General features: G+C 39.4%; 1 protein-coding gene across 3 annotated transcripts in view; it reads left to right on the top strand.

Annotated features, from left to right (window-relative positions):
- Positions 1-12036, top strand: part of LOC122554720 (importin-13) — a 232020-nt gene that overhangs the window by 198100 nt on the left and 21884 nt on the right. For all 3 annotated transcript variants that reach the window (XM_087990587.1, XM_087990586.1, XM_087990588.1), the window contains one exon: positions 10259-10311. In XM_087990587.1, coding sequence (XP_087846713.1) covers positions 10259-10311 — 53 coding nt within the window. The remainder of the gene's footprint in view (positions 1-10258; positions 10312-12036) is intronic.

Raw genomic sequence — 12036 nt, 5'->3', positions numbered from 1 at the left:
CACCAGATAACTGTCAGAGATGAAGAATACAAGAAAATGGCCTGCTGAGTCAGAGACTATCCTTTGTTTCTAGGATAATAACTGCATAGAAACATATTTTCTATTTATGTTATGCTTTCATTTACACTCTTGTCAGCTCTCTGCTGAGTCCAACACTCGAGGACTTAATTGTATTTTTATTAACTTTATCTATGCAGTGAAATAATGACATTTCCTTGCTATTCTGATTTCCTCACCTCTATAAAAAATAATGCATGCAATACTTGTCCTAGACTAATGGTTAGCATACTTTGAGCTCCTATGTGACCTTGCACTCCTGCATGGTTGCTTTCAAGTGGTCTTTGCATCAAAGACATAAGAGTTACATTTGACAGTCCACTTCCTGGTGAATGCTATGGAGTTGTACTAAACTCTGAAATTGCACCTTACCTCTTCACTATCCCTGGAGTGTTGCATAATAGTAATGCCTGAGCACCCTCAGTGATGGCTCTTCTACTAATGTGGGCTACAGTGTTTTTAGCTCTTCCCTCTATTTGACTCTTCGTTTAAGATTTTGGCATGTAATGTGGCTATTGCTAATACCACACGCTTAAATTTGAGAGCCCCAGGCAAAGAACAGACCTTGCTCTCTTGGAACATGTAGATTTTGCCATTGCTTCATAAGATATGGGTCTGTGTTCCTCCAATTGGACATCCCATGCCCTAGTACTTAAATTAAACCTTATTGTGAATATCATTGCCCACAAGAATAATTGAGAATGCTTTGACTCCAATCCTTAAATTTTATAGGCATGCATTTCCTTGGTCTCTAGTCACGCAACTTGCTGATTCAGAAAGAAGTACCAAGGTATAGCAACTGAAAAATCGCACATTCTTTCGATGGAATATGCACCAAATCTTTGCTTTCAAAAATTGTCTCATTCCTACTTGGATAATATTTCAATGGATGTTGAACATTGTAAATGAAAATTTATTTACACAAGTGCAGATAAACTACAGTGATTGAACATCTATGCCCTTAGAAAGGTGGTTATTTCTCTTCCCTCCCAATATGTCTCAGTGCCGGCCAGATATTTGCATTGCAGTGGAAGGAGCCTGGTGGCTGATAAGCCCTAATCACTTTGGAGTCTTTGGGTTTCCTGTAGGGGGGCTCCTGGACTGCTTTGGTTTGCTGAAACTGTCCTGATCAGGTGGAACAGCACCCGATCTCCTCAGCTGCTGAGTACAATGGAGACAAGTGGAGCAGCAGGAAACTTCTGGAGTGTCCTGACAAGAGCTTTTTGAGCTGCCTGGCAATCACTGTTCTTTGTGCGTAACTGCACCCTGTCTCCTCGAAGGGACTCGAGAAGTGAGGCTGTCTCCATCTTGCCTAGCTACTGATTATGGGCACCATAGCTAAAGTGATGGAGAGCAAGTCTAAGTGCATATTGGCAGCCACTGAGCATTCTACTGGACCTGGGTCTCCAAGGTGGCCATCATTCTTTCTGTAGAAGCAGCAAAACATTTGCATGTTAGAGCCAGCAGTGAAAACGTAATTGCCTCCTCCCTCTTTTGCTCCTGTTTATATAGGATTGTTAATACAACTGCCTGAAGTTCATGTGCCTCTCTTTAGGTTGAGCAGGTTCATGCAGAGGCAGGTATGCTGCATAGGGCTGAGCAAGTGCCTGATCTCAGTCCGTTTTCAAAGTGTCAAAGGCCTTGAGCACCTCTTCCTCCAAAGCCTGAAGTGTCTGAATACGGAATGCTAAGAGGAAGCATGAAGAATGTAATGTTCTTCAAACATGTTAATAAAAAGATTAGTGAAGGGTAGAGGGGAGCCCGTTATGAACAAGCAGGGTATACATCTCATTAAAGCAAAAGATATGGCAGAGGTACTAAATGAATATTTTGCTTCCTTCTTGACCAATTTAAAAGATGGTGACAATGACCAAGTTGAAAATGTGGATGTTGAGCAGCTGAGCAGTATATAGTGAAAGATGAAGAGGTTCCAAAAGGGCTGGGCAACATTCTAGGTAGAGAAGTTTCCACACTTGGGTGGGGTGCATCCTGCTGGGTAAGGAAGTAGATTGCAAAACTGTTGACAGAAATTTTCTAGGCCCATCTGAACACGGGATTAGCCCTTGGGGGCTGGAGGAATGCAAATGTGACACTTGTTTAAGAAAGGGCAAACAGTAACCCAGGAAACTACAGATCTGTTAGCTTGACATCAGTCATGGAAAACCTGATGGAGGCAAAATATGGAATAAGGTAAATATACTCTTGGATCAAAGTAAGTTAATATGAAACAGTTGACATGGCTTTGGCATGGGCAGGTCATGTCTATCAAATTTAATTGAGTGACAGTGACAAAGGCAATTGATGAGCGTAGTGCTGTGTATGTTATATATTTAGACTTTGAGAAAGCATTTGATTCAATGCTACATGGCAGGTTGCTTAGCAAATTAGAAATGTTTGAAATTGATCAATCCTTGGCAGCATAGATCAGAAGTTGGCTTGGCTAAAAGGTAGAAAACAGAGGGCAGATATAAATGAGCATTTCTCAGATTGGCGACCAGTTGAAAATGGTGTTCCCCAGGGATTGGTTTTCGGACCCTTATTTTTTATGATTTATATAAATAATTTGGAGATGGATGTTGAGGGCAAAAGCCCTAAATTTGCACATGATACTAAGCTAGGGAGAATTATGAATTGAGAAGATGATGCTGAGTGATTTCAGAGGGACATAGCCAGGCAAATTTAAATTTGTTGTTGAGCCTTACAGGTTCCTTGGGTTTATAAATAGAGACATAGAGCAGAATAGAGTAAAATATCCTTTATTGTCATGTGTACTCTGGTACACTGAAAAGTTTTTACAATGACTGCCTTTAGTGGCGCCACCTTAGGTGCAAGTACCTAGGTACAAATCTTGGATACAAAAGACGAATAAAAGGAAAAGTAGTAGCATTAATTAGTGTCTTAAAAAAAGTTAGGAATAAGATATTTGTAACACAGTTAAAGGATAAATATTACAGTCCAGTAAAGAATTTCAAATAGCAGCAGCTCAGCACATGGTCTGACTGCCCATACCAGGCCCCAGTCCAACAACTGTCCCACCCTAATCCAAGCCTCCAGTCTACTCTGCACCAGCACTTAGTTACGCCAAGGTAAGTTGTGCTGCTCCAGGACTGCTAAAAAGAGCGGCAGAGCAAAGAAACTCTGCAAGGAGTGTCCTACTCTGCCGTATTGCTACACCTCTACAGGTCAGAGCACATTTGGAATATTGTTTTCACTTCTGCGAATCTTATTTAAGGGAGGATGTTAAAGCCTTGGAGAGAGTGCAAGGAGATTTACTTGAAGGATACCAAGAATGAAGGATTTTAGGTACAAGGAAAGATGAGAAATTGGATTATTTTCCTTTTGAGCAAAGAAGGTTAAGATGTGACCTTATTGAGATGTTGAAAATTCTGAACAATTTTGACAGGGTAAAGAGGATATTCTGTTTCCACTAATTATTGTATCTGTAAATAGGGGTCACAATTTCAAGATTGCCAGTAAGAAAACTACGAGTGAGATGAGAAGCTTCTTAACTCAAAGTTGTTAGGAATTAGAAGGTGCTTCCTGGGAGAGGGCTGGAGACACTTTCCGTAGGAATCAAAAGACATACCTTTGAAATATCTTGGATATATCTTTGAAAGTGATGAATTTAGAGACCAGTGGAAATAGAGCTGAAGAATGTAACTAGCTGGGTAGCTGTTTTGAGAGCCAGTACAGACATGATGGGTCAAACAGCCTTCTGTGCCATAAAATTCTGATTCTCTAAACAAGGTGGTGAACCATTTCTAGTAAGTGAGATGAAAGCCCAGGAAGGATTAGTAGTTTGATAACATGAAGTCAGTGTGAGTCCGTAGACACAAATCGTGCATTTAATGTTGAGGCTTGCAGGTTTTGGTGCTGGATGCTTGTGCAGTGGCACAGTTAGATTGCAGATCATTAATTTTCTCGCTGCACTGCAGCCAGGAATGTTGGTGAGGGCCACTGGCACTGACTTGTGCTGCTGTCTCACTCCAGCCTAGATGAGTTTGATGGGATAGCCTCTTGATGCCACATCTGAGAAATGTGCCCTGTTCTTACTTCATCATTCCTGCCTTCAGTCCCTATGTGTTGTCAGTCCAGTTTTGGATGAGGGATTTGTTTTCTGCGGAATGAGATTATTGTCTGTTTAAGGTAGACAAGCCTCCTGCTTGTCTACCTTAAATTTCTCCAAGCAATCCCAACATATGAGGAGAGGGATGGACACACTTGTCATTCGAAAGTGGTAAAACAGGTGAAATGGCCCACAGAAAACTGAATACTGTAATGTACAGCAGGTTAACAGGCTTGAGGTTTACACCATGTTTTCAAAGGAGATCTCCACTGATTGAGATGTCAAAAAGCCTATCCTTCATACATATGAGTTAGAGTGGGAGGGTAATAGGCTCAGCCTTTGGAATCTACTCACACAGCTTGAGCAGACTTGCGTCCATTATGAGAGGGGTAAGAAGTTTACATTTGATGGTTGGATGCAAGTGCTTTTAAGAAGAGAGCACCTATGAGAGCCTTACACAGAAGTATTCCTTTACTCCTCCCACAAAACAAGTAAAAATAAGTAATATTTTGTGAGATAAGTTGTTTGATGGTAACTAATGAAACAATACATGTTCCATAATCTTAAATTAAAACTTGATGAACTTCGTATATCAGAAGTCCCTCTATGAAGCTCTGCTCTTTTTTAAAAATAAACACACCTTAAGTGAGAAGACAACTGATGAATCAGGATAGTTGGTTGGACACAGAATTGAAAGTCAAGACTGACCAACTATGGGGACATTCCTGATGAAGAGCTTATGCTCGAAGCGTTGACTCTCCTGCTCCTCAGATGCTGCCTGACCGGCTGTGCTTTTACAGCATCACACTTTTTGACTCTGATCTCCAGCATCTGCAGAGCTCAGTTTCTCCCCTGACTATGGGGACTTCATTGTGAAAAGAACAAAGACATTTTTGAACTCCACTGCAGTTTGGAGGAACAAAGCTAGATGAAAGAAACACGCAAACGTAGAAAATAGGAGCAAGAGTAGGCCATTCAGTCCTTCCAGCTGCTCCAACAATCAATGAGATCATGGGCAATCATCCAACTTTAACCGGTTCCTGCTTTTTCCCCCAAAACCCTTTGATCCCTTTATCTAACTCCTTTTTGAAAACATTCAATGTTTTGACCTCAATCACTTTCCATGTCAGAATTCCACAGGCTCAGCACTCTGTAGGAGAAACAATTGCTCCCCATGTCAGCTCTAAATTGCTTACACTGACTCGTTAAACTGTGACCCCTGATTCTAGACCCCTGGTCACATGGTTCATCTTTCCTGTATTTATTCTGTTTAGGGAGAAAGTGAGGACTGCAGATGCTGGAGATCAGAGCTGAAAATGTGTTGCTGGAAAAGCGCAGCAGGTCAGGCAGCATCCAAGGAGCAGGAGAATCGACATTTCGGGCATAAGCCCTGCTTCAGGAATGAGGAAAGTGTGTCAAGCAGGCTAAGATAAAAGGTAGGGAGGAGGGACTTGGGGGAGGGGCATTGGAAATGCGATAGGTGGAAGGAGGTCAAGGTGAGGGTGATAGGCCGGAGTGGGGGTGGGGGCGGAGAGGTCAGGAAGAAGATTTCCCCTCCCCCCCACCTTGTCTCAGTCAAATCCCTCGAACTCAGCACCACCTTCCTATCCTGCAATCTTCTTCCTGACCTCTCCGCCCCCACTCCCACTCCGGCCTATCACCCTCACCTTGACCTCCTTCCACCTATCGCATTTCCAAAGCCCCTCCCCCAAGTCCCTCCTCCCTACCTTTTATCCTGCTGGACACACTTCCCTCATTCCTGAAGAAGGGCTTATGCCCGAAATGTCGATTCTCCTGCTCCTTGGATGCTGCCTGACCTGCTGCGCTTTTCCAGCAACACATTTTCAGCTTTATTCTGTTTAGGCCTATTATAATTTTATAGGTTTCTGAGATCCCAACTCATTCTTTTAAACTCCAATAAATATTGTCCTAACTGGTCCAGTCTCTCTCCATATTTCAGTTCTTCCATTTCAGGAATCAATCTTCACTCCCTCAATAGTCAGAATGTCCATCCACTGATAAGGATACCAAAACTTCATGTAATACTCCAGGTGTGGTCTCACCAAGGCCCTGTACAACTTCAGCGAGACATCCCTGCTCCAGTTGTCAAATCCTCGTGCTTGCTGCTTTCATTGCTTGTTGCACCTGCATACCAGAGGATTGGAAGGCTATGATTTGAGGCAGGGGTAACTAAAAATATTGGAAAAGAAAATCAAAGTTCAGATGTGGGTGCGTGGGCATTCCTCAAAAATTTAAATAAGGTGCAGTTTGGGACAGAATCAATTCAAAGATCAAAGCCAACAGGAATACATTATTTCATTTAAATATTAAAAGCATCTCAATAATTAAATAAATAGGAAATATTCATAAGCCAGTTAATAAGCTTTATTACTAATAGTGAATGTTGCTATTAAAAATAAAATGTCCATTACTAAAATTAGCCAAGCTACAAAAGATGTAAAAAAGAAACTTACCAACCAATAAAGTACTATTTTTACTCTGCACTTCAATTTCACTCATAATGCAGTCCATCAACTCTAAAGCTACAGAACAGTCACTGAACTGGATAGCTGTATCTCTGGATCCTCTCTTTCTCACCGTTTTAGATGCTTCTGTTTACTGTGCTTTGTCCTCTCTCCAACTCATTTTGGATCCTGCTGGCTGTCTCCAGATCCTCCTTTGTTACTGTTATAGTTGCTCCTGGCTGTATCCAGGTCTTTCCTTCTTCCTTCCTCTCTTTTAGATGCTGCTATTTGTCTCTGAGGTCATCTGTCTTGCTGTCGAATTTGTAATTTTTTTTTAAAAAGTATTGATAGATGGCTATCCGTGAAGTAAAATCAACCTCTGCATCAAATCCCAAAATAAAATTACTGCATTAACTATTCATTGCAATTATGTTTTCTGTGCCATGTTTATGATGCTGTGTGTCAGTTCTGCACTGCAGTGGATCTGAGACCATTGTGCACAACAGTCATTTAGTTAAATACAGAAATCTTGGCCAAAATAAAACCACTTATGATTTAAGATGACCCCAATTTTGAGTTGGCCTTTACTTTGGTGTTAGTTGAAAGGTGTCCTTTATAGAGTCAAGCCATTTGAACATATTGATATTCTTCTACCACCTTTGTAACTCAGTGAGGTTACAAAGTTATCTTAAGCTACAGTCTGGGTTAATTGGCCACTGATGTGGATGGGATGCCCACAATCTCGATAGATAAAGTTGTAAAAGTTGATGTCAATTATTTCTTTAAGATTTTTGATGTAATTCATGTAAAGTCTGATGGTGAAGTGAGAAAAGGTTTTCATCTGCATTTTGTTGGTTAGCATCACTTTTAGTAGTATTAACAATCAATTTAATTTGTGATGATATTTAATTTCATATCTGTCTGTAGTTCTTCCCCTTCACAGCCACCCACCTTCAAGTTACTGTTGGTGTTATGCCTCTTTGGTCCACCTGACTTTGGATAGTTTACATTAGAAAATCTGATGGAAACTTGCTTCCCGGTAGTCATTTATCACTTAAACCTTCCCACCAAAATTGACAGTAACCTTTGAGTAATACCTAAGTAAGTGAGTAATACCTGTTGAAATGACTCCAATCTGAAACTAAAATCATGCTTTTTTGTTAATCATCATTATTAATACCAAACAACACTGGATCCAGGGGACAGTATTATTGTGAGGATTCATTGGAAAACCAGTCAATTGCCTTCTTTCTTGCAGCTCCAGAACTAAACACCAAACAGTGGCTTGAAAGTAGCTAGACCTCCTCCAATACTACAGTACTTGAGGCTGGAATCAGTAAATTTTCCAAACAAGCTCCCCGGCACTAGGAAATTGCCATAATTCCTTAAACGAATTCATGGAAAATCTCCATGATCAGCCCATAACCATATGTTTCAGTGCACATTTTCAACTAGCAAAATATGCATTAGATTTTGTCAAAATCCCATCTGCTGCTGTCTCCTGTACTGTGGTTTTAGACATAGCAATTGTCATCAGTGTTGATCCCATTGTTCCTATTCTCAATTTGTTAAGGTGGATTAAGTGCTCACGGGCTTGTTGAAGACACCCACAGGTACTGAGGGCAATTATAGCACAGCTAAAATCAGTTCATTCATTAGAGTTCAAAAATCATATTTGGGACTTTCTGACTTGCTACTGCATTGGGAAGTAGCTTTTTATATTTAGCCATTGAATCATCTTTTAATTCACTTTATAAACTAAATGTATTTGTTTATGACCTATAAGAGGCAGAGGTTGATTTATTTTATGGTGCAATCATCAGCATTTTGAAAACTGGATGTGAAAATGAGAACCTGTTTTGTCATATAAGGGGTTTGATCAAGCTGTGGTTATGTAACTGGACCAATAATCCAAACTTCAGACTAATAATTCGGAGAACACTTGTTCAAAACCTACTATAGCAACTTCAGAATTTGATTCGGTGATACGATATCTGTAAAGTGTTCATGGGGCTATCATGTTGTTATCCAATGCCTTTACTGTCTGGCCACTTGGATTCCTGTCATAATTGTCTCTTAATTGCCAGTTAAAGTAAGTCTAGCAAGCCACTGGTTCATGTCAAATCACTATTCAGGAAGCTGAATAAAGTGGAGGCATTAACAGACTGGTATCGCAGAGCATATGTAGTCTTGTTGATGGATTGAATATTATATTCAGACTCTTTGGCAATTACACAGGGCACTGAGGTTCTAATTGGATTAATCAGTGTTTCAACATGATTGGAGAGCAGTGGAATTGAGAGCACGATTAGAGCTTAAAATAGGGTGTGCTTGATTTTTCTGTACCTCTGACTATTTCTAATAACATTTTTACCAACATATGTGACATTGTTCATTTTCTCTGCTATTGTTCCATTCATTTGTTACAACATTTTTGATTTCCTTCACATGTCCTACTTCCACTAAGCTTGCTGCTGCTGTTGCACATTTCCCTATCTGAGACCATTTTGTTACATACTCCCATTTTCCTGCTGCAACATTTAAACCAGCATCCATTTTTTTTCCTTTGGTCCCCATGTTCCTACTACAAACTGCAGCACATATATCTTCTGTTAGACTGTCATTTATGTGTTGTACCTTGCTTGATCCTTGTCCATTTATTTATTCTGCCAAATCTGTCCTGAGTTATTGTTAGTGAATGCTTACCCAAGGCTTCAATTCTTCATCTAACATGGAACCGTACACCCTTGCACCTGTAGTAATGTAGTTTTGACAAAAAAACCTTCTGTAAGCCCTAAGAGTGTTGTGGTAAAAATTTATAGAACAATATTTTACAGTTAAATAATTAGGTAAAGAAGCTTCAAATGTATAATGCTGCTTGATCACAAATTATGAGAATACTTTTCTAATCCACAACAAATTATAATTTGTTAGTGTAAAAGAGGTATTTTTATATACTTGGCATGGAAATATACTTAAATTTGATGTGCCCAATTTTATATTTGTGAGCATTATTATTATCATCTATCCTATAATTTAACTGTAAAGATTTCTGTTCATATGACTTGACATGCTATAACACTGTTACAATGACTTTGTCAACCAGTAAAAAGATGAGTACAGGAATGAAGATTCATTTTAAAAATAATTTGCAGTTGAAGGCTTAGAATTTATTTATCCAGCATAAACAATAGCTCTTGAGGTTTCTCTAATTGTGTTATCTGTTCCTGATGTGCGCAAATGTGTTTTTGTAACTTTTTTTGATTAGCGTAGACTCTATTCGAAAGGAAATTGTCAGATCAGAGATCCCAAATGATGTAAACACTTCACTGTTGAAAATGGTGTTTGTTTTCCCTTTTGAAAAGGGGAAACAATAAAAAGGATGGTTAATAGAACTGATTTCCAGTTCTTTGAATACTGTTTTGCATTCAAATTTTAAGAGAAAGCACATCATTTTAATCTGTTATCTCTACTCCTGGGTTTCAATTCTCTTTGCCGTTTATTTCTTTTAGGTTCTGAAATTTCATATTTCTGTACATTCTTTTATTTAACTGCTTTAAGCTGTTCATTGTACCCCCTCACTGTAACTTACGTAGAGTTCATGAAACAATAAGATTATTGGTTTGCTGTTTGTATATTATTTCTTAAGTTACATCTTATTATATTTTAGGACCCAGGGATCATCCTGATATTGTTGATTCATTTATGCAACTCCTGGCACAGGTGTGTTTTTGTTCCTTATTTCATTCACTTTATTTTTTTGTTTAATTATATTAAACCTGAAATCAACTTTTTTTTAAACAAGCTTTTAGAAATGCATTGTAGGTGAATTCAAGGTATTAAGAAATGTTGAGTCATCATGAGTTTGAAGCTATCTTATGGATATGCAACAGTTGGTGCTGGCAGTAGTTGTAGACATTGGTTTTCTTTGTTAGAAGAATGTGCTTTCTGTCCAATTGTAAAGAAAGGTGTAGTATATCAGCAGTTGGACACTTCAAGAAATTCATACCAAGGTTTGGCGTGTCTTCATAATGGTTTGTGCTATTACAATTTGAGGCCACATTGAGTTTGTGTATAAACAAAGTAACTGGAGGATTCATGGTGGACTTTGGGAAAGGATTTTGTAGAAAAGACATAAACTAAAGTGGTTTACAATTTTGTGCAACTGAACTAATCTTGCAGTTGTATGCACAATGACACTGGTTCGGTTGACTTTACTCCACATCTGCGGTTTAATTGAGCATCCTTCAGATGTTCTTAAACATCCGAAAGATTATGAAGATTGCAAATAAATCTTATCAAACTGATCTATCAATAATTAACAACCATTAACAGAAGGATAATTAAAAACTACAGACTATATGATTGTGACAGAGGTAAAGTATTCCACCTTAATGATCTCCAGCCTTATTTCAACTTTTAACATAGTTGACCACACCACCCTCTTCCCACCAATCTTTCACAGTCATCTAGATGGTTGGAGTTGCACTTTTCCTGGCTCCATTCTTATCTATATAAGCATCGCCAGGAAATTACATGCAATGGCTTCTCCCACTTCTCTTGCACTGTTACCCTGGTAAACCACTGCCCTGCCACAAGGATTTATCCTTGGTCTTTCACCTATTTCTTGACTCCATCAACCAAAAACACATTTAGTTTTCACACTTACACTGAGACTTCTCTCAACCTCTCCACTGTCTCTGAAGTTCCAGACTTGTTCAACATGTGATACTAAAGGAACAGGAATTTCTTCCACTTAAATATTTGGAAGACCAAAACCATTGCCTTTGCTCTCTACAATAAGCCCCATTCCTGAGCCAAGGACTCCATCCCTTTGCCTGGCAGTCTTTTGAGGGTGAGCCAGAGTATTCACAAACTTGATGTCCTTTTTGACCCAAGATGAGCTTCCGGTCACAGTTATGCCATTACTAAAAATCACCTCTTCAAACTTCCGCAACATCAACTGACATCCTTCCTGTCTTGCTGCTTCTGTTAAAATCCTCATAATGCCTTTAGAGTCGTAGAGGTCTACAGCATGAAAACAGGCCCTTCGACCAACTTGCCCAAGCTCCCCAGTTTTTTCACAATTTAAACTAGTCCTATTTGCCTGCATTTGGTCCATATCCATCCATAACCATCCTATCCATGTACTTGTTTTAATGTTTCTTAAATGACAAAATTGTACTCTCTTCCACCGTTACCTCTGGCAGCCCATTCCAGACACTCGCCACCCTTCGTTAGCTTTATTTTTAATTATTCCAACACACTTGTGTATGTCCTCCCACATTCCATTATCCATAACTCCGCCCAAGTCCAAACATAATATGAGCTCCATTCACCCATCACCCCATACTTGAAGACCTACATTGGTTCCCAGTTAAATGTTGCTTATCATTGTTTTCAAATCTTTCCATTGTCCTATTCACCCCCACTTAATCTCTAATTTCG

The sequence above is a fragment of the Chiloscyllium plagiosum genome, unplaced genomic scaffold (assembly GCF_037043375.1).
Source record: "Chiloscyllium plagiosum isolate Xiang-an unplaced genomic scaffold, Cpla_swu_hap1 HiC_scaffold_9, whole genome shotgun sequence".
Classification (NCBI taxonomy): Eukaryota; Metazoa; Chordata; class Chondrichthyes; order Orectolobiformes; family Hemiscylliidae; genus Chiloscyllium; species Chiloscyllium plagiosum.
The sequence above is the reverse complement of the archived record's forward strand: the minus strand, read 5'-3'. Positions and strand labels throughout refer to the sequence as shown.